This window comes from Astatotilapia calliptera, chromosome 3 (genome assembly GCF_900246225.1).
Source record: "Astatotilapia calliptera chromosome 3, fAstCal1.2, whole genome shotgun sequence".
NCBI lineage: Eukaryota > Metazoa > Chordata > Actinopteri > Cichliformes > Cichlidae > Astatotilapia > Astatotilapia calliptera.
In genome coordinates this window covers 24,042,090-24,065,476 of record NC_039304.1, presented here as the reverse complement: position 1 = coordinate 24,065,476, position 23,387 = coordinate 24,042,090, and the positions used below count along the sequence as shown (strand labels likewise).

The 23,387-nt window shown below is 39.3% G+C and overlaps 1 protein-coding gene and 1 long non-coding RNA gene across 4 annotated transcripts; both read right to left on the bottom strand.

The window, feature by feature from the left end:
• Nucleotides 1-2,455: 2,455 nt before the first annotated feature.
• Nucleotides 2,456-10,251, bottom strand: LOC113019014 (type-2 ice-structuring protein-like). Of its 2 annotated transcripts, XM_026162501.1 has the most exons (6): nt 10,216-10,251; nt 3,880-3,956; nt 3,278-3,414; nt 3,069-3,188; nt 2,685-2,790; nt 2,456-2,557 (listed from the first exon to the last, which is right to left on the bottom strand). In XM_026162501.1, exons 2-6 carry the CDS (start codon nt 3,938-3,940, stop codon nt 2,484-2,486), a joined length of 498 nt encoding a protein of 165 aa, XP_026018286.1. In that variant the 5' UTR covers nt 3,941-3,956; nt 10,216-10,251; the 3' UTR covers nt 2,456-2,483. The 2 variants fall into 2 exon arrangements, with proteins under 2 accessions (XP_026018286.1, XP_026018287.1); XM_026162502.1 differs by lacking the exon at nt 10,216-10,251 and having other exon boundaries at nt 3,880-4,012.
• A 653-nt stretch (nt 10,252-10,904) lies between these two features.
• Nucleotides 10,905-16,644, bottom strand: LOC113019026 (uncharacterized). 2 transcript variants are annotated; one of them, XR_003271908.1, is made up of 5 exons: nt 16,581-16,644; nt 15,751-16,014; nt 15,359-15,617; nt 13,000-13,143; nt 10,905-11,311 (listed from the first exon to the last, which is right to left on the bottom strand). It is a non-coding gene; the product is annotated as an uncharacterized LOC113019026 (long non-coding RNA). The 2 variants fall into 2 exon arrangements; XR_003271909.1 differs by lacking the exon at nt 10,905-11,311 and adding an exon at nt 11,320-11,867.
• Between the last annotated feature and the right edge of the window lie 6,743 nt (nt 16,645-23,387).

The window sequence follows — 23,387 nt, the reverse complement described above, 5'->3', positions numbered from 1 at the left end:
AGCCCGCGACTTTGTTCCAGTTTTGAATTTTGGCCCACTGTGTATTTGAGTTTGACACCCCTGGCATAAGATGTAAGTACAACTCCTCCGGTTTCATATGCAAAAATATTATTGCGCTAGCTTACGTGGTTGCAGTGCTACCGGGATTTACGCAAAATAGTTACGCAAAGTGGAGCGTGTCCGCTCCGACCGGCTTTAAAGGGTTAAAGGTTACTCAGTAAATGTACTCTAAGTTTCTTCGTGGCAGTCAAAATAAGAGCTGGCTGACATAAACTATTGAAAAGTGCATCAGTGTTTGATTATTTTATCTTACTAACCAGAGGAGACACTGGGTCATCTTTTATGAATGAAACTTTCTAGACCAAGATTATAAGTATTTATATTACTTTATATGTAGTGTTCAGATTGCATTGAAACAAGCAACAGGTGTCAAAATGTCCACAAGGTGGAGACAGACAGACACTAATGATGAGGACATTAGTGAAACTATTTTTCAACAGGAAGCATTTTTGATCGCAGAGCTGCATTTAAGATTAAGTTCATTGGTTTAAATATATATAAAAAACAATCAGTATCAAAATAAAAGCTGATAGTTCAAATCCACTAAAAGGAGCTTTAGCTGTCAGTTTTGTAACCTTAGGCATGGCACATGTATTTATATTTGTCCACATTTAATTTGTGTAGATTATAATATACATGTGGGCAAACAGACCAGAGGACAACTTTTACAACAGGGCAATAGCCCTAATCAATGCTAACAGCTGAACTTATTGGCTACCTCCCTGTACTTTTTTGGGGGTAACAACAATAACAATAATAATATTTAAATTTATAACAAGGTATAATGATAACAATAATGTGCAATAACCATACACTACCATAACCATAGCCCTGGACTTCCTTATATGAACAAAATGCAATGGAGTACACAATTCTAGCCTCTTATGTTCAATACAATTTTGTTTTGCTTTTGAGACTCAAATGATTCACAGTGGTAATTTACTCAAGTGCTGTGCACAACAAGCGAGTCCTGTATCTCATGACATTTGTATTATGTCTATACTCATGCAGCACATTGTGAAACATGCTGTGGTTGCTGGACTGTTTGCTCTCCTTTTAGTTGTGGTGAGAATCACAGAAAATTGATAAGGTCAGAAATCATAAGGACACCCATGCCTCACACGTTCTTTGCTTACAAGGAGAGTAGCAGATGCTGCAGGAAGCTTAAACAGTAGGCAAATAGTTGGTTCTTATGAAAGAAAACCATTTCTTGATGTAAGCTGGAGTGGTAATCATTTCCAGAGCCTTGGCACCACAGTAGCATGAACATTTTAAAACAAATTCTAAAATCAACTGGGAGCTAATAAAAAGAGAATAAAATAGGGATGATATGAGGTTACTTGCTATAGTGTGTTAAGAGTCTGGCTTCAGCATCGTGTATTGCCTTGAGACATGAAAGCGACGATTTATCTAAGCCAATAAATACGGGAATACAATAATCTAGGTGCAATGACACAAATGCATGAACAAGTTTTCTAGTGTAAAAGAGGAGGTCACAATTAAGAAATGTTCCTTAAATGAAAGAAACAGGTACATGAGATCAGTTTTATATGTGAGTCAAAGCCTAAAGATGAATCAAATATTACAAACACTGGTCTTTGCAGAAAAGGAGGGAATGACTTGAGTGATTCTTGAATTAACATCAGGAGGTGCTACAATGCTAGCCTCAGTCTTGCCAGAGTTTAAAAGAAGGCAGGAGTCAGTCACTAATCTGGGATAAACAGGGTGGACAACCTGTCCAATCGGTGAACCTCAGCATATATAGCTGAATGTTATCAGTATAGGAATAATAAGAATGCAAGGAAAATACTGAATAATGCTAAACTAAAGGAATGTGGCCAGAAAGAAACTGAAAATAATCATTAATCCAGGATCGAACCTTGTATAATCATCAATAAATCATTAGATTATTGTGTTTTATTATGCTTACTATCAAGGATTTAGGCCTTCATTTTTGTCATTTTCCCTGTGCTCAGAGATGAGTACATGCACAGCAAGCTACAGATATGTTTCCTTGTATTGTAATTGTCATGTAGAGAAAAATCTTAGTTTCCTCTTACTTTACTGTATACAAAGAGAGTACTAAGAATATTGTTGGCAGAAAGACAGAAAGTAGTTTAAAAAAAGTTGAAATTATCATAGCATGCTCACCTAATCTGGCAGCACATTTAAACATCAGGGAGTAAATACAAATTGTACAACACATCTTAGGTGTAATGGTCTGGTAACTGGTCAAGATAACTTGTACATGCATACAAGGTAGAGAAAAAATAATGCATATAACTGCTTAAAATATGTGTATGTGCCACAAAAGAAGACGGACATGTTTGCTTGAAGCTTTATTCCTCAAAAAAGAGCAAACACCATCACACATCAGTGTGTGTTTTATGGGAGTTTTGTGCTTGAGTGTCAGTCCAACACTGTCAATTGACGATGTTCTTGGCGCAGACAGATGGCAGATGATATCCACACCATGAATCAAGCCAGCAATTTGAATCTACAAGATTCAAGAGCAGAAATCATTCAAATGAAAAACCTAAAGAACCAGCCTTTATGGCTTGTATATTTGATCACTTCAACCAGTCATACGCATTAAGCACTCATTGATAACTGTTCTAAATTACCTCGAGAACTCATCTGCAGACAGTTCTCGTAGTGACCATTGCTTGGCTCTCCCCAGCACCATTGTGAAAAAAAGGAACCTGTCCCATCACTCCAAAACCAAGTACCCTTGTAGAAGACAAAATTTGAAAAAAAAGTACTTCAGACATGCCTGTGTGTAATCCTAACCAACAGATCAGCTCACTTTAATGCAACCACGCATAACTTTCTGTATATCTAACTGGCAAATCTCACATATTATTTACCTGGTTAATAATCTCTAAAAGGCAGATCCTCAGATCTCCACCCAAGATTGTTGATTGACATTTTTGACATAATATTGTATATGTTATCATTAGTTAGGTTTCACTGCAGGTGGGAATTAACATTTTCTTTTGACAATATACCTTGAGTCCTTTGCTTCCTCCAATCCAAACTGGCGTGTTGCCAAGCAGCTGCACGAGCCTTTGGTGCTCCCAGTAAGTGTGCACTGATGCAAGGTTTGCCCCCAAGCCCCAGCAGTGTCTCTTCAATGAAGAGGGACAAAGCAGAGGTTTTTTAAAACAATGAGTGGTTCAATCAGGTGTTAAAGATGATAAAAGTAAAATAAAATTACCTTAGCAGAATCCCAACTCATGGGTGTTTGATTGTAGGTAAAGCAGCGACTACCGAATTGAGTCCAACCGTAAGGACACCGGGGTTGATTCCAACCATCAGGACAATAAATGCACCTCTTGACCAGGTGACTCTTGGCTGTGGACAAATGAACAGTTGTACATGTGTCTCTGGTTAATATCTTATTTTGTATTACTTTTAATTATTATATATCCAATAACTGACAAGTCATACAAGTAACATTTGAGAAATAAACAATAATTAAAGGTTTGGTGGTGTACTGGTGTGCAGTTATGTGTATGAAGTACACGGCGTTGTCTTTCCTTCATGTTGATATATATATATATATATATATATATATAGCTGCATGCTTTGTATTTATTAAGACAATATAATTAATTGTAACAATGGTAACTTATATATCTTATCTATTATCTTGGATTCAGCATGACATTAGTTATTGAAAATCTGGAAAGTGTATTTCACTTGTGGGCATCAATCCCTTTGCTTTAACTCTCATAAATAAGATGCATATTTTACTATTAATTTGTATTTTTAACTACACTCATATGTAAATAATGGAAATTATACTGCAATACTCACCACCAGCCGTGGTTACAGCTATCATTGCACAGAGAAGTGCACACAGAGTCAGCAGCTTCATAGTGGTGTTAGTGTCTCTGTGGGAAAAAAAGCTACTATCAATTCAATACAGAAAGGATGAAAAAAATCTGAGTTTGTCACAGAACATTTACAGAAATAACCTGTAACTATCAATAAAACAGCAGTGACGTGCATGCTGTTTTTCATACTCTTCTTGTATGAATAGTGTGTTAAAGACAAGCTGTGCTCTGGTGAAAATACACTGAAACCAGTGTTATTAACAGCATTTGATAGTCTGCTATTATATAAAAAATTATCTTTGGACTCGCAATAATTAGCAATAATTCCATTCAAATATTTCTCTCTTCATGTGTTTTCTTTCCAGAAAACAACATATGACTGCAAACAAATATTTTCAAACCATTTCAGATCATCCTACAATAAAATTGATAATCAATGTTTGTAACATTAATTTAACGTCACAATTTGTTTTCTGTTTTCTGCTGATGTAAACAACCAACATGGTTTACTTAACTCCTAGTTTGACTGTACCTGAAGCCAGGAAGGAAAGAATGAAGCAACTCTCCAAATAAATGGAACGGTCTCCAAATTCCAACACAGAGTGGCAACAGTCGCGGTCCAGGAAACAGTGGGACACAGTTTCTCTCTTAGTGCCTGATTTTTAAACTGTGACCTGCATATACGTCAGTGACGTCAACAGAAAGAGGCTTAAATTCATTGGAAATGCAAATACATATTCCATCAGTGACGCTACTTTTATGACTTTCATGACTAAGTGAAATGACACATGAACTCTCTCTTATAGTCAGCAGCATCACCCTCATTACTGTCTTTTTCCTGTCCAAGCCCTGCTGTGTTTTTCATATTGACTCTGGCAGAGAACCTAAGCTCTTGGGGAAGTGGATCCAGGTGAATCATCTTTATGGATCCTGTTGTGTCTTCCAAAAACTTTCTAATTTTAACAAAGAAATAGTTATTCTCTTTTTTATTTTAACCTTCTACCTCTGATTCACCATGTGTGAATGACACAGAGGGACTTTTGAATGTCCCTTCAAGACCTTTTTCACCTCACGTTTTTGTTGTTTAGTTTTAATGTTCTTCCTCTTTATATAAAAATTGAAAGTCTTCATCCATTACAACATCCTCCTCCTCCCACACTGACTGAGTTACTATGAAAGAATTTAGCCTGTCTGTTCCTTCATTCCACCAACATCCACCGTTTCACCACCAGAGATGGGCAGTAACACGTTACTGTAATCCGATTACTTTTTCAAGTAACAAGTAAAGTAAGGGATTACTATTGCAAAAAAGGTAATTAGATTACTGTTACTTTCCCGTAAGCACGCTGTGTTAAACAGCTGTGTGCAGAGGAACACTGGATAATATATCGAGTGTGGGAGAGAGTATGAGCGTGCAGTGTTTAAAGCGTGGAAGTACTGACCTTACTTTGAGTTTGATTCTGTAAAAAGTGACAAAAACATTAGCGTCCTGTGTTCACTGCGTGGGAAGAAAACTTCTTTTTGCAGCAAAAAAACCCCCTAAACTTCCGAGCAAGCACCGAGTGCGCAACGACGTAATGGGAAATTCACAGAGATTCTTCCACTGACATAACCGCTGCGGCTCACCTGCACCAGGGCAAACATCCGCCTGCTAAACAGGTGAAAATAGAGCAACAGGACCGCTGAGTCTTTGATTTTATTTATTTTCTGCTGTGTTTTACTTGCATCTATTTGAAAGAGTGAGTGTAAACACAAAATAAATCTTATTTTATGTGCAGGAATGTGCAGAAAATAGGTTTAAATGTTAAACAAATTTCTTCCAGTCAGAGAATGTTGCATATAATTTATTTTTTGCTTGATGCATAAAGTTAAAAGGTTAAAACTAATAAAACAAGTTTTAAAAAGAGGTTTTTCATTTGATTACATTTTATATGATGGATTATGCAGAAAAGTAGAATTGGGCTGAAAGATCTATCGCTACCTACTCAGGGTATAAATCATGTTATAATAAGTAACTAAGTAACTAATTACTTTTGAAAATAAGTAATCAATAAAGTAATGGGATTACTTTTGGGGGGAAGTAATCATTAATTAGTTACTGATTACTTTTTTCAAGTAACTTGACCAACACTGTTCACCACATTGCATGTAAAGTTCTTTCATCTTTTCACTCTTTTCCTTTTTTATCACTTGCCTTGTGCCTTTTTCCATATCTACATTCATCTGTTTGTTACCTACTTGTTCAGCTGTCTCTACTTGGGATGCTCCCCCATCCCGCATCTGAAGCATTTCATATTTTCAGATACTATATGAAGAACAAAGTAAAAGTTATCGATTCAATCTTGAAAAGCAATGCTCAATTCTTTATCCCCCGTGAGAGTCATTAAAACCTGTATTTTAAAGGAGAAAACAATGTTTTAAGCAAGGAGATTTGCAGCCAAGAAGCATGATTTTAATAGCAGAGAGGAGCTGTGCATGCTTAGACAACTCCTGCTTCGTTTCTGATGAATGATGGAACACTGGTGATTGTAAATGGACTAGTTTTTACATAGCACTTTTTTTATTGTACTTGAGCACTTGAAGCACTTTACACAACATGCCTCATTCATCCATTAATGCAAGAAACTTTTGTCTATGCTTTCTGTCTCTTTTTCCTTTTTTTTGTGTTTTCTACTTAGCATTCACCACCAATCTTAACATGCTTTATCCAAAGCACACTCTCTGCTAAATCACCCATAATTATATTCAGAATGTTCAGTTACTTTGTTTTTAGGGCTTCTTTATCTTATCTTTTCTTTATCTTTCCATTCTGGACTTTCTCAGCGTGTAGGTTTAGCTACTCAGTATCTTGCCGGAGCCTCATTTTGCAATGCCACACCCGATCAACTATCCAACAGCCAAACTAAACTCCTTCACTGAGGAGTGGTGAGTCAGGTGCTCCTGACCCGAGCTGGTAGCAGTTCCTCAGAAAAACCTCAGACAACCTAATGCGCAGCACAATGGAGTCATTCTGCATCCCCAGACCCACCCGTATACCTCATCCACTCAGAGAATGAGATCAGGTATTCCCTGAAGCAGTTATTTAAACAAAATACAACAAAACATTTCTATAAATCAAGAAACAATTAAAAAATGTCTTCATGTGAGTACTAACTTAAAGATAAGTTTCCTTTTTTTTACTGCATCTGAAACCAATAATAAAAGTCTGTAGAAAAAAATAATGTGGAAATGGCCATAGTCCTGGAAAGGAAACAATGGAATTGAGGTTGGAGCACACACATTTATAAAAACATCTTTTTTTTATTTTATGTAGTGTGACCTGCAATTACTTTATTAATGGCAATCAAAAGAGGAGTAAATTCATTGGAAAATAAAATACAGGTTCCACCAGGGATTCTGCTTTTATGACAAAGGAAAGTTTCATCACACCAGTCGGAAATTCTGATCAGAAGCATTATCCTCAGTACTTTGTGTTTCCCGGACAAAATGTAGTTTATTCAGAACCACCAGGCTAAAAATAGAGGCTGGGTTTGAAACAGCAGTTACTCAAAAAAAAAAAAAAAAACAACCACAGGACTGCTGCTCAGGGACATCAGTGCATCACACTTTAAAACCAGAGTCTTCCTCAGTACCTTCATGCTGAAAAGTACACTATACCAATTTGGTGTCAGGTAGCAAATGGATTTGATTGCTACTGGGTAATTGACTTTACATTATTTGAAAAAAAATAATTACAAAGAATCACATTCTGATTTTATGCATATTACATGTTCAGATACTAGAAACTGGTGGGAAATTGAAATGTATTAATGGACCAATTCCTATGCTATTTTCCAGAACGTTTACCAGAGGTTTGGTGCATACTGTTTCTGTATTTGTTGTGTTGGACTGCAAAAGAACAGGCTTTTTTCCTGGCCTTGTCTTCAAACAATCTTAGTTCCTCCTGCCACAGATCCAAGCAGATGTGATGAACAGATGAGGAGAGAGAGGAGTTCAGTCAGCATCAAATAAGTGCTCTGACATCTTGATTTTAAAGTGATGTCAGTTAAAAGAGGTGGTGCACATACATTACTTTTTATTTGATTTTAACCATAATAATAGAGACAAACATTACTACATTAGCATGAGAAGTGCCAGTATTGACCTATGAAGCCTAGCATGAAGCTTATTTACATTTTGACATTGACATAATCATTGTTTTTGTCTTTTAAACAAAAAACTCATCCAATGTAAACTTTATGTAGTGGGACCTTTTTTAAAAGCAGAATTTAATCCCATATAAGCAGTGCTATACAAAAGTGGCACTTTCTATTGTTGCCATGAGAACTAGCTCTGACCTCTGACCTCATTAACAACAATAAGAATCCCTGATGATAATTGTCTGTCTTTATCTGCTGTGACATTTGTGCTGAAAACATCAATATCTGTCTTCACTTAATGAACATCAACAAACAAACATGCCTGAGGTCATCTGATGAGCCACAACCAAGGATCTGTTTCACAAAGTGTAATAGACGGAGCTCGAGTTGTGACACAGAAACGGTTTTGTCATCATCTTTTCTATTTAGGAACAAATGTTACATGAAAAGTAAATAAAGAAAATTGACATTTCATGTAGTGGCACAAGATTGCTTCTAAAAACTGTGGAACAACTTTAGAATAGGTGCCAAGTGCTGTTACGTTAACTTTACCTTCCTCACTCTTTTGTCACGACCATGGTCCTTCCTCCTGCACATCTCCTGTGACTGAGAGGGCTTGTTACTAGCTGTGCTGGTACTACCCTTGATGGTGCACCAGTAGCCCTGACAGCTAAGATGTTGTTTACTTTACACATTTTTCTGCACGTATTGTGAGTTTATTTTTATTTTCCTCTCTTAGGGAAGTGCTCAGTATGGCAGATTACCAGTCCAGACCTGGCTCTCATCTGGCATTTCATTACAAACAGGCTGTCATGGAAATCAATGCATGGACTGAGGAACAGAAATCACTGAGTGCAAAGACAGTGCACAGTGTTTTGACAAGTGTAGGATAAAGCTCTAACATACAAAGAAGAAGCCATGATGCAAACACGATCCAGAAACATCTTCTCTGTGCTAAAGTTCATTTAAAATGGACTCAGGTAAATCAGGAAACTACTCCCTGGTTGGATGAATCAAATTGGAAATTATTTAAGGAAAACATGGAACCTTTGACCTCTGAAGAGAAGCAGGGTGTGCATTTGTGCCCTATGGGACTGACAGTTTGCACATCTGAAGAGGCACGATCAATGCTGGAAGATATCTACATGTCTTACCACACCACAACTTATTTGCCTTTGTCAAATCAAAGGCAAACCGGGAGTTAGGGAGTATTGTTGTGTAGGTGGGTGAAAAAGCTTAAAGGTTAATCTGACTCTATGGTTCAAATGTCTGACTGAACTATATGCTGCTGTGGTGCATTATGGGTTACGTAGGCACCAAAACTGAAACAGGATGATGACTGTTCTGATTTTGTTTTTACTCCTAGACTACCAGATAACTGTTCCTAAAAGCCATCAGATGGTGCAGGAAAATTCATTTAATTGGCCCCAGGTCTCACATGAAACAGAAGACCTTGTGGAGGTGTTTCTCTTCACTGTCCAGCTGCTGAAGCTGCCTGGCACTGCACAGCTCAGAGTCACGGTTTCATAATAAAAGAAGACTGACCTGCCTAGATGGATGCTCAGAGTAGCAGCTGCAGGTTCAAAAACATCAGGTCGAGACACATCAGTTAACATGCAGTAGACTAAATGCAGTATGTGGAGATCAATGACATGAATATCAGAGAAGTAACCTGCACTGATCGTAAGTGCTAAAAGAGACGGGAGACTCACAAAAGATTAACATGAGAGTCAGAATAAATATTCCATTAGACCAGCAAATATGAAGAGACGAGCTACAACAACCATTATAACTAAAATTGGATTAAGATGTATATTATTCTGCTGTACATGCTTATATATAACAGTCACGGTCTGCTGGGCTGTATCATTGGAGGGGCAAACTGGCATCCACTGTTTAGCCAACAGTACCCTGAGCTACTAGGATAAAACCCACAGACCCATTTTATTCCCCTGATGTTCCACAGATCTGAACTCCAACTAAGAACTTCTGTGATTTCCAAAAAGTACCACAGAGTGTCAAAACACTCAGAAGCCTATGCAGTTACACAGTGAAGACAAATGATAAGAGGATTATTAATGTTCACGCTGCACTGAAAAAAGCTCATGACTCACAAACCATAAACTCGTGTAAAAAGAACTAAAAGTAACATTTGTATAAGAAACATATTGATTTACCTTTAACGAAATCCAAGCAGTGGATGAGAGTCCACAGTGAGAAAGTGAGAAGAGACTCCATGGATTTCATATTATAGAAAAAAACAAGTCCACAGTGTGTGGGAGAATAAAACATTTTGCCTCTTTCTTCTTTAAATCAACATCCATGTTTCAGTTTTAATTCTTAAATTCAGGAAGTGTGCTCAGATGGCCAGTTTTGCTTTCTACGGTTTTAAAGGTTACTCAGTGAATGTCCCCAAAGTTTCTGTCAGCAAAAATAAGAGCTGTCTGACTTAAGCCACTTCAGTGTTTGATTATTTAATTACTCACCAGAGGGGACGCTGGGTCATCTTTTATGAAAGGAACTTTCTAAACCAACATTATAAGTATTTTAATTACTTTATATAAAATGTTCAGATTGCATTAAAATAAGCAACAAGTGTAAAAATGCCCACAAGGTGGAGACAGACACAATGCTGATGAGGACATTTGTGAGACTATTTTTCAAATTTTTTGATGTCAAAGGCACATCTGCCTGGTTACTGGTTATTTCTTCATCCCACTTACCACAGCAGATAGTTAATGCCAGGTTACAGAGTAACACAAGAGTAATGTTTCTAAAAGTAAGAACATATATTTTTTGATGTATTTAGAACAGCAGTAATACAGACAGACACTGATGCATAAAATGATACATTAAACCACAGGACAAATTATAAATTAAAGAAGTATTTGACAAATCTCTTACAACAGGTTTATAAAAGACAATATACTAGTTTGTATATACAATCCTATATAAAACAAGTGCAGCCTGGAGCGTGAGCGGCCCTGGTGAAGGTTTGCACTCTCAGAGTGCTTCTTCATAACATTGTGACACTCAATTTGTCCTTTAAACATAAAACTCATCAAATGCAAAAATGAGACAGTTTTCTGTTCAGTTTATATAATTTTAGATTCATACAAAATCGAACATCATTGCTGCTGAGAGGTTATTAAGGTTGAAAGGATCAGTGTAAGACTATTGCTTTAATCCCAGTGATATGTTGATTGTTGATCATCTTCTTCCTGCACTCGAGTTAGAGACGATCAGGCCATTTCCTTTTAGCCTCAGCTCGAGCTGCAGGAAGAACAAAAACTATTTATAGTGCGACATTTTTCAAAGATGACATTTAGTCACGTATAAGCTGCTTCATACAACAGCAACAACAACACCTATTGTTTCCAGAGAACCAGCTCTGTTTCCACCTCATTGACTGTAACAAGGATATCAGATAACTGTCTGTCAGCTGTTCTGCCACAGAAATGACTCAACAGCAGCTGGAAACTTTGCTGTGAAATGTGATGCAAACAAGTGAACATCCATCCTCGCTGCAGGAGCATGAACATACTCAGACACCACCAGGGGGCTGCATCACATGGTGTCATTTGACTTTGCACCACTGTGGAGGCCCCGCTCCCCTTAATGTGGTTAGACTGAACCAAAGATTATAATAACTGTTTCTACTCTATGGTTTCACTCAGTCAAACAGACGTTGCCTTCAGGTGACATGATGATCGTTATCTATGTGTTAGGTCTGATATCATTAGCTTGTTCTGGCTCCAAATGCCCACCAAGCAGCAGCTTAAGAAGCAAAAGTAAAATGGTGAAATTCTGACAGTGACGATGTCCAGGCCTGCATGAAAAAGAGGACATTTTAGATTTAATGGAGGGTGAAGTAAGCAGTAACCTCTACTGTAGCCTTCTGACTGGTAAATAACCTGCTCTACCACCAATACATTCACACAGACAGATAAAAAAATGACATTTTGGCTCACAGCACTGCATTAAACCCATAAATACTTGGTGCCAAGATGGGAAACACAACAATCAGCACTGAAATTCCATTACGATTACATAATTTCATATTTCAGACCTTAATGTTGGATTTTATCATTTTGCTCATTCTTTTCAAAGCTCTTGATTTTTTTTAAAAAAAGGTGAGGCCTACTCATTACAAGCTGTAAGGTTGGGGAAACGTGCAGTCAGCTGAGACTGAAGAAGTCACTTGGATGAGTGACCAAATGTTTCTACCACTGAAAACATTACGTCCAGATGAGCAGAATCAACTTTTTGGGTTCAAGCATCAGGTTGATGCCTGATGCTTCAGGTCTGCAACCTCATGCAGTCAGATTCCATCTTTAAAGCAACTTTTGTGCCTGATGACTAAAGTAATAAAATCCAGCCTGAACGTCATGGATCTAAAACTGAACTTCAGAAATGTATTTACAAATAGTGACAGAGTGAGGTAATGCTACTTTTCTTCAATGATCTCCCAAAGCATTGCAAGATACAGAGACAAATACCAAAACAACTCTGGAGGTTTAAGAGTTATTATACTCTCAATAAGAACGCACATTTACAGCAGTGGTTTAGCTCACTGGGTTCAGCAGGTGATGCATATGTCATAAAGCTAATACAGAAACCTGAGCTTTTACTCTGAGTTCTGCTCCCAGCTTTCATGTCTTCTCTCCACTGTCGTATTGCTGTAAAGGCCTTCCAAAAAGTGCATGTTAAAGATCACTAAGAGAGGCGCAGCATCTGCAAGTAACCCTGCAACTAAGGTGGCACCATGTGCACGGGCTAATGGGTTAAAAGTCTGACATTGTGAACTTAATGTCCAGAGTGAAATTTTAGTTTTTGTAAAGTTTACTCATTATATATGATAATAATTCATTTTTGACATTTCTTCAGCACCTATGTCCTCTGACCCCTTTAGGAAAATTGACATAAACCAACATAATCAGAATTTTTTGAAGTTTTCTTACCTTGAGCCCACTTCCTGTAGGTGTACACAGCCAGTATGAGTATACAGGTGTAGAGGATGAACAGCAGGATGGTGCTCAAAAGTTTGGGCAGAGCGATCGGAGGAGTAGGATCAGGATCAGGGGTGGTCACGGGAATATTATTCTCTGTTAGGAGATAAAGTTTTATCATCAGTTCTTCTGTTTAGAGCGAGTGTTTCATAAAAAACGTTAATTTAAAATCCATATTTCGTGTTGATACATATGCAGAGATTACTGTGCATTTCACCAAAACATTTCAAGGAACCACATCAGGACATGAAAAACAGAGCTTCTGTGAAATGAGTCAAAGTTTTCAGCATAAAGATATGAGATGTATGACAAACCTTATACCTGGCCTACAGTACCACTTCCTGTGGTAGAACCGCTGCATATCCAGGAAGCAGCTCATATATGTGAAAAAACCTGACACGCTTCATGTTGGTGACACGCTTCCAGTGACATTTCATTTCATTTGCTACAGTAGTTAGATTTTTCAGATTGGTTTTATAACGAAACACACAGTCATTTCATTTCTGGATAAGAAAGCAAATTACTCCATAAATATTTTAAACCAAATCTAAAATTCTAGCACATTTCTCTTTTGACCTTTTTATTTATTTTCTTTTTTAGTAGGGATGTCGGCCGGCAGTGTGTTCTCATTCTGGGACATCGATTAAAGCATTTATTTGCCAAATACCAGCTTCATTTACATCATAGTTGTGTGTTTAAGAAAAGAACTGGTTATGTCTCTAGTGTCTTCTCTAGACCCTAGGACTCTAAGACACCAGAAAAAGCATGTGATAGAGTGCAACATAGTGACTTTGTACTGTGTACTGTGTGCAGAAGTCAGGACGTCAGTGTCAGAGAAGTACACGAGAAGGGTGTTGCAGGACATGTAACAGGATGAGACAGTCATGAGGGGGAATAACAGATGGGTTTATGATGGGGTTGGGATGACATCAGAGATCAGCTCTGAGCTCCTTCTTATTTGAGATGGTGATGGACAAGCTGACAGATGAGGAGTTTCTGTGGACTATGATGTTTGCAGATGACACTGAAATTTGTATTAAGAGAGTGGGGAACAGGTGGAAGAGAGCCTGGGGAGGTGGAGGTAAGTTCTGGAGATAAGATGAATGAAAGTCCCTAGAAGTAAGCTAGAATACATGTTTGTGAATGTGGGAGACAGTGCACAAGAGAGGCAAAGAAGAGAGTGCAGGCAAGGTGCTGTGGGCAGAGATGAGTGTGAGTTATGGCAAAAGGATAACAGGAAGAATGAAAGGGGGAATTACAAAATGATAGTTACAGCTGCTGTGATATATAGTTTGGACAAGATAACACATCACTTCTCCCACCTCACAGCTGGAGGTGGGAGACAGTGGCAGAGAAAAGGACACTAAAGAAACTGCTGGACATTATGAACAATGCTGGGCATCCTCTGCACACGGCCATTAACAACCAGAAGAGTCTGTTCAGTGACAGGTTGCTTCTCCCCAAGACAAGAACTAACAGACTTAAAAACTCCTTTGTCCCACACGCCATCAGACTGTTTAACTCCTCTCTGGAGGGGAGAGGGAGGGGAAACAGGAGGGGGGGGACAACTAAGCTGCAGTGCCTCTGCACCTCACTGTGCAATACCTTTTGTGCAATACTTTTGTTAATAGTCAATGGTGCAATAGACCTCAATACTTGAAATGTGCAATTCACTTGTATTTTTTATTTTTATTCCTATTTATTCTATTTATCCCCTTTGTATATTTTATTTATATTTGTCTCTGTATTTATATATGTCTCTGTATTTATATATATGTGTGTGTGTGTGTGTGTGTGTGTGTGTGTGTGTGTGTGTGTGTGTGTGTGTGTGTGTGTGTGTGTGTGTGTGTGTGTGTGTATATATATATATAATATTCTGTAACTGTAACTTCTGTCGGTGCTGTGTTTTTGGAAACAGAATTTCCCAGAGGAACCCACCCGAGGGATTAATAAAGTTTTATCTTATCTTATCTTAGAAGTGACGATAAACAGCGAGAATAAAACTGAAAACTACTTGGTTAACTTTTGATTTAGGAATATAAAACTTTAGGTTAATCAATGTCCCGGAAATGTTAAGATTTAGTTTACTCTTTAAAACTTACAGCTTTAAACCTGGCTTTCACCAGGCAGCATAGAGGGGTAGACATACTGGTGCATTATGGTGATACAAGTTTTGCTAATAAGTTGTGGTCAGGTTTATACAAAAAACATCCCATTTAATCACCAAGTTATAAATGAAACTGCTTTATGTATGCAACAGTATTTATAAGCTGTCAGACGAAAGCTTCATGAAATCTAACATCATCCTCACCTCTCACTTCCAGCCAAACCACTGGTGACTCTCCTTTTGTGGGATGTTCACACTTGTAGAAGCCTTCGTTCTCCTTGGACACATGGATAAGGCCCAACCTTCCTTCAGGCTTTTTTTTCAAAAAAAGTACCATTTCTGTAGAAAGCAGTACTGAAATTGGACGTAGACTCCTTTGCATATTTTTCCTTATAGGAGCAGTTTAGTGTCACACTGTCTCCCTCAGTCAGAGGAACAGCAGGACCCTGCAGGATGACACCAGCTGAAATGCAGAGAGAGAAACTGTGGTCTCTGACTCTGGTTTTGTTCTTAGTTAAAAAAAATTGCAAAATGCGTTAATTTTATTTTTACTTAAGATACAACATCAACAATCTGACATTACTTAGCAAGCTTACTTGCCACTGTGATGTTGATGGTGTTGCTGCACTCCCTGCTGTCAGACTCGCACCAGTACACTCCACTGTCTGATGGGTAGACACCTTTGATGGTGCAGGATGATCCATTTAATTGGCCCCAGGTTTCACATGAAACAGAAGACCTTGTGGAGGTGTTTCTCTTCACTGTCCAGCTGCTGAAGCTGCCTGGCACTGCACAGCTCAGAGTCACGGTTTCATAATAAAAGAAGACTGACCTGCCGGGATGGATGCTCAGAGTAGCAGCTGCAGGTTCAAAAACATCAGGTCAAGACACATCAGTTGACATGTAGTACACGCAGTGTGAGAAGATCAATGACATAGATGCTGAAACCTTTTCTGCCACTGCACAGATTCAAACCAGCGACCGTTTTGGACAAAAGTTTCCACAAACTCAACATTGCCAAGAACGACATGGTAATGTTAGGCTTTTAAGCCCCACGCCCGCTACCAGGGGTAAAAAGGAGGAGCTCACGTTTAATCAGTTATAACACGGTGTCAGAAATATAAGTCCGAACATGTGCGGTATCCACAAAAACCTCTGAATCTCAGTTAAAATCTCATATAAACCATTTCTACAAAAACTAAACAGAACGAAAACAAGTCATGATTAAACGAACAGTTACGTAAATGTCCGCTAAACAAACAAAACCAAACAAGAAATTCTCCAGACTTTATGTAACCGGCTAAAGAAAGGTGAGTTATCTTCCAGAGATATCAACGATTCCAAACACCAAGTTTCACAACACTCTGACCAAAATTCACTGAACGAGCCGCAAAAGAAGACCACAAAAACACAGAAAATGGCTTACTGTTCAGATTTCGCAGTTAGCTCTTAGCCACGTGATTATCAGCAGTTTCCACGGCTAACTAATGGCATCAGAGCCATTTCCGTCAACAACCTACATTTTAGACCCACCTACAGACACGTGACTGGATGGAGGTCACATGTAGTAATTTTGGGGCCACGTTGAGTTTGGCCTTGCAAGTTCTGATTGGTTGAAGTGACAGGAACGTGGAATCATTACTGTGATTCTATTGGCTCAAACGATTAAAAAGAGGTGTCAATCATGCAAATTTACCAAAAGAAACCAAAGTTACAGCCCCTCAGAATTTAAAGGGCCAGAGGCCAATTAAACGCTACATGCGCATGGCAGAAAAGGGCCATTGCCATGTAAATGTGTGGTTAATTCTTCAAAAATGTATTAAAAAAACAAGCATTTTTAAGCAAAATTAATGAATTTCTGCTTAATTTTATTTTGATACCAAAATTGTAAGCACAGAGTTTGTATTTGCGGAGAAATAATCAATTAATTTTGGGTATTTCTTTTTAGAGCAGGAAGCTCAGAAACCACTTTGGGGCTCAAGATTAATGATTTCTTTGAAATGTTTTCTTTCCACTTTAATCTCTAATCTTAACCTTATTCCATTTCAAAAAAAAGTAATTGGTTGCACAAATTTGAATTTATTTTCGATTTTCTCAAATCTGCACTGCACATCAAAAGAATACTTTCAGGTTCAATATACATACACTTAAATCTTTTAGTAAGTGACACAGTCAGCTTTTCATGGGTGATCATGATTAACTACAACTGGTACTTTATTTCTGTCAGCACTAACGGACTTGTTTCACAGCGTTCATCAGATTAACCAATACTCAAAAAATGGGAAAGTCCAAAGATCTGAATGAAGATCTAAGAAGTAACATACAAAGGCACAGACTAAGACACACGCCCTTGATTGGGACAGAGGGGGAAACAGACATGGGAACAAGACAAAAAGAGAAGATGGAGAGGACGAGAGACATGATGGGCTGTGGAGAACACACATGGATGCACATGAAGGACAGATGAGACAAGGATGAAACACAAGGAGGAAAACCTGGGACAACTAAGGGAGACAAGACACAGAGGGGGGGGGGGGGGGAGCGAGACCACAGAAGCCGAGCAGACATAGACATGAGTGGGGAAAGCTGTAAACTCAATGACATTAGAAGAACCAAAACTCAAACCTAAAACGTCTTAGCAAAGCAAAAAATCAAACATCAACAAATATGTTAACCTAAAAAAGTAACCTCAAAGAGCTGGGTCAAAGACCCAGAACCAAAACATTCTGCCAATAAGAGAGGTCAAACTTCCCATCAGAGTTATGCCTGCAGCTTGTTGTTGGCTGTCACTAATATTTGTTAAATGTTAACCAAAAATTTCAACCTTTTTTTGTTTAGTTTTTTAAAGTCATTAAAGATGTAAGAACAGTTGAAGAAACCATTAAAAGCCCACAATTACCTCAACATTCACTCCCCTGATGAGTGTATGGAAACTTCTGACCATGAATGTTCAAGAAGGGTTAATGTTAGCTTCAGGGAAAACTAATCCATGTAAATATTCCACCATGTATCAAGTGATGGGAGTTATAACAACCATGACAGCTGATGTCGCATTAACATGTACGAGAGGAATTCAAATTCAAAATCATAAAACGCACAAAATCAGGAATATGCCCAGCTTACAGGGGCTTAGAGACAGATTACACCCGAGGACTCAAGTCATCAGTCCATCACAGAGCTAAACATTCACAGACAACCATCCTTACCCGTGAACAATTAAAATAACTAGTTAACCTAACAGGCATGTGTTTGGACCGTGGGAGGAAGTTAGACTAACAGGAACTCACACAGTCCAAACAAAGACACAAACTCCACTCACAAGACCCTTTAATCCTTTGGCTCTAAGCCAACATGGCTCATTTCTCAAATGATTTACAGAAGAAAAAAACAAATATGCTTTCTGATGTTCACATGTAGCAAAGTGTTTTAAAGAATTTCAGAAACTGCTTTTAAAACTTTAACCATCATTTAAGAATTGACTCATTGCAAATGAGAAAAACTGCATGCAAGCTATAAATGTAAAAACAAACAAAGATCTGTTGTTGACAAATATGAAATAAAAAGTCAGTTTTCTTACTGATCATGAGGCAGACTGGTGCGATCATCATCCTGTTTTAAAGATGACTTTGTTTGAAGTCTGAAAAAAATAATTTAAACCACATCCTGCCAAAGCCTTCTCACACCATGCACAGCGCACACCCACAAAATAACATAAAAAAACTCATCAAATACCCTATGCTGGACCTGCAACACCTTTGCATTTATATCTAGAGACCATAAAGTCTAAATGTCTTCTTTATTTCTGTTCCTTTAGAAATAGTAGTTGAATGTGTGGACTGTAAAACAGAGTTTTACAGAAGGAACATTTTCTGTATTAACAGGACTATCAGTATGTGTTTGCCACCAGGTTGAAAGCTCAGGAACTCCTCAATGAGTCTTAGTGGATCGGGCAGATTTATAGCACAGGTCCATGATGGAGGTGCTTTGCTATAACCGTATTAAACCTGGGTAGCAAGAGAAAAAGAGGGGGTTGGGCGCAATCTGATACAGGGCTTCCTCTAATCAGCCAGAGGCTCCACACTTATTATTTTTCAATAGGCTGATAACATCCAAAATAACAGTTAGAAGCTCAGACAGAACACTTTATCCCCTAACCAGTCGCCGGTGACGTTTTTTTTCCAACCGTTCTCTAAACTACCGTAACAAACCAAACGGTTTGTGCAATCTTAAAAATTACAACGGTTCCTGAAAGCAGCAACATTGCTTACCTTAATGATTTTAGTGTCACACTAGAGTCAGTGTCAACAGAAACATTGACAGTAGAGTCTGCATCACAGCAGCCCAGGGTTGAGAAAGAGTAAGTGAGTGCGAAAGAGCCATACAGAAAACTGAATTTCAGCCCAGATCAATGAGTAATGATGACAGGGTTTCATGGCAATAAGAACATTATGTGTTATGCCATGCTATTTTACTTTACAAATGACTCATCACCCATCAGCAAATTAGAAAAAGATGAAAATAAGCAAGACAATATCCTGATTTGCGTGTATTTACATATTAAAGCAACAACAAATGACTTGTCGCATACATGCAGGTTAATAAGGTTTTAAAATGGCATCATTGTAATTTAGGCAGGACTCATTTTTGTTTTGTTTTTGCTTATTTTGATTTCACATCATGTTTGATGGAAAGAAAATCCAGACTTTAGATTAAATCTGAGCAGGATGACAATATTACATTTATATTTTTTTAACACAGGTACCTTGTTTCTTACCATGTTAACAGTCTCTCTCTTCACTTGCATACCCACCACGGAGGCCGTGGAGACGGTCAGAAAACGACTACAAGAAGACAGCTCCTTGGAGGACAGGACCAACTTCACACCCAATCAGATCTGCACACTGTTAGACCTCTGCCTCACCACTACATATTTCAAGTACAACGAAGGCTTTTACAGACAAAAACATGGCTGTGCCATGGGCTCCCCCGTGTCACCTATTGCAGCCAACCTTTACATGGAGGAAGTGGAAAGGAAGGCTCTTGGCTCTTTCAAAGGAAGAGTACCCAGCCACTGGTACAGATATGTGGACGACACCTGGGTCAAAATCAAGACACAAGAAGTGGAATCCGTCACTGCGCACATTAACGCTGTGGATAAAAACATCAAGTTCACTAGGGAAGACACAAAGGATAACTGTTTGCCGTTCCTGGACTGCGCCGTGCACATTGAAGAGAACGGCAAACTCAACATCGAAATTTACCGGAAGCCCACACACACGGACCAGTACCTCCTCTTTGACTCCCATCACCCTCTGGAACACAAATTTGGAGTAATCAGGACCCTACACCACCGGGCAGAACATGTTCCCTCTCAACCTGAAGGAAAAAAGAAGGAACACACACATGTAAAGGAAGCACTCAAAACGTGCGGCTATCCTAAATGGGCGTTTTTAAAGTCAGCAAAGAGGCACAGAAAAGAAGACCAGACACCAGCGAAGGAGGATAAGAAGGACAGACGCAACAACATTGTCATCCCCTATGTAGCCGGTGTATCAGAAAAACTCAGGAGAGTTTTCTCCAAGCATGACATCCCAGTGAATTTCAGACCCAGCAACACACTCAGACAGAAACTGGTTCACCCGAAAGACAAAACACCAAAACACAAACTTAACAACGTGGTGTATGCTGTACAGTGCAGTGAGGAATGCTCAGACCTCTACATTGGAGAGACCAAACAGCCACTTCACAAGCGCATGGCACAACACAGAAGAGCCACCTCCACAGGACAAGACTCAGCAGTCCATCTGCATCTTAAGGATAAAGGACACTCTATCGAGGATGCCAATGTTCACATTTTGGACAGAGAGGACAGATGGTTTGAAAGAGGAGTGAAAGAAGCCATCTATGTCCACTGTGAGCGACCATCTTTGAACAGAGGTGGGGGTTTACGACACCAACTCTCTGCCATCTATAATCCAGTTTTGAGATCCCTTCCCAGACGCCTTAACGCCCACTCACATCCTGGGCCATCTGACCTCAGGAATTCGCATGACAAGGTGGGGCCAGGTTTCACAATGAACACACCCGAAACTCTGGCTGATTGGGTCCCACACCCAATTTCACACCTTGGCTCAGGTGATTAGAGGATCATCAGGGGGTCCTTTTGTCCCTCTGTGGGGGTCACTCCCACTAGGTTTATATCTGGGACTCTCCACCATTTGACCTTAGAACTGAAGAAGCTTCTCGGATGAGAGGTGAAACATCTTCAAGCAACTTAAAGAAGTCCAGACGCTTTTCTTTGCAAGCTCCTTTGACTACGATGACCTGGATGACTGAGAACCTTCACAGACACTATAGCATGTCCTGACTGTGGGGTTTTGGAAACAAATTAAAACGTACAGCTCTGCTATCACTTCCAGCATAAATGAAGACAGAAAACTAAAAAGCAGTGATGTTTGTAGGGTTACTGAAGTTGGGCTAGCTGGTATATAATGATGTGCTACGTGACAGCTAGCGACACAGCTATGTTAGCATAATATAAACAAGCTAACTTTTTTTTCCACTCGATAAAAGTTAATGTGAGTGTTCTCGGTGGTCAGGAACAAATGTAATCGCATGGCAGGATGCTGTAAAAGGACCAAAGTTCAGTCAGGAGAACAACTGAGATAATCCATCCACAATACGAGGTTAGTCATTAATATACTGCTGCATGTGCTGGGCTGTAGTTACATCCTAAGGTTTTAAAAACTGAGCTTAAAAGAATGATTAGCGGTAATAAAAGCCGAGGGAGGTCAACAGTGATCACAGACTGTTTTAGGAGCTTTTTGAGATCAAATAGAAGAAAATACCTAACATTAAACATGTTAACAACACAAAAGCCATATTAAACGCAGACTACTTTAGGCCCGGAAGTAGGATTCGTCACGTCATCACTTAACGACCGGGTTGTCACGAATGTCGCACTCGCTTACGTCATTGTCACGAGACATTCTCGCAAAAAAATCCCGGTTTTAGTAACGCAGCGTTTCTATGGGAAAGTAACGGTAATCTAATTACCGTTTTTGCAATAGTAATCCCTTACTTTACTCGTTACCTGAAAAAAGTAATCAGATTACAGTAACTCGTTACAAGTAACGCTTTACTGCCCATCTCTGCGAGCTTGACATTGGGACAGAGGGGGAAACAGACATGGGAACAAGACAAAAAGAGAAGATTGAGAGGACGAGAGACATGATGGGCAGTGGAGAACACAGGGTTTAAGAGACATTATTTTGAAGCAGCCTACCAATGCGGAGGGAGAAGAAGACGGAGCAAAGAATGCAGAGGCCTACGCGGAGCTGATCCAGTTTCTGGATGACAAAAGTTTGTCTCTTGTTATGCGAGAAGCAGCGGACGATGGACGGAAGGTGCTGGGGATTCTAAGAAACTATTATGCAGGTAAAGGAAAGCCTCGTATAATTAGCCTGTATACAGAACTCACTTCGCTCCAAAGGTCCAGCAGTGAGAGTGTGACTGAGTATGTGATACGAGCAGAGACAATAATCACAGCCCTGAGGAATGCTGGTGAAACATTGAGTGATGGGCTATTGGTAGCAATGGTTTTGAAGGGACTGCCAGAATCGTTCAAACCGTTTGCTATCCATGTCACACAAAGTGAAGTTGAAGTGACTTTTGCTGAATTTAAAACTAAACTGCGAAGCTTTGAAGACACAGAGAAAATGCACGCTGCAGCGTCAGATGACAACATCATGAACGCACGTGCAAGACCGAGCGACAATCCCACGTTTGAAAAATCAAATGACCGTGGGGCCGGCAACGCAGACATAGTGTGTTTCAGATGCGGACTAAAAGGACACAAAGCCAGGACGTGTCAGCGCAAGCAGTGGTGCAGCGAGTGTAAAAGCACCACCCATCGGGACTCAACATGCAGACGGAAACGGCGGCAAGACAACGTACGGAAAGTTTCCGAGGAGTCGGGTAGCAAAGACTACGCATTCCGGGTGAGCAGCGAGGATGCAGCGTTCCAGTCAGAGCATGGCATCAACAAAAAGGGTCTGATGGTGGACACAGGGGCAACTTCGCATATTGTCACAGATATAACGAAGTTCAGTAGATTCGACGACAGTTTCCAGCCCAAGTCACACTACGTAGAGTTGGCTGACGGCACAAAGTGCACTGGAGTTGCAGAGCAAAGAGGGGAGGCAGAGTTTTGCTTGATGGACAGCAGGGGGCA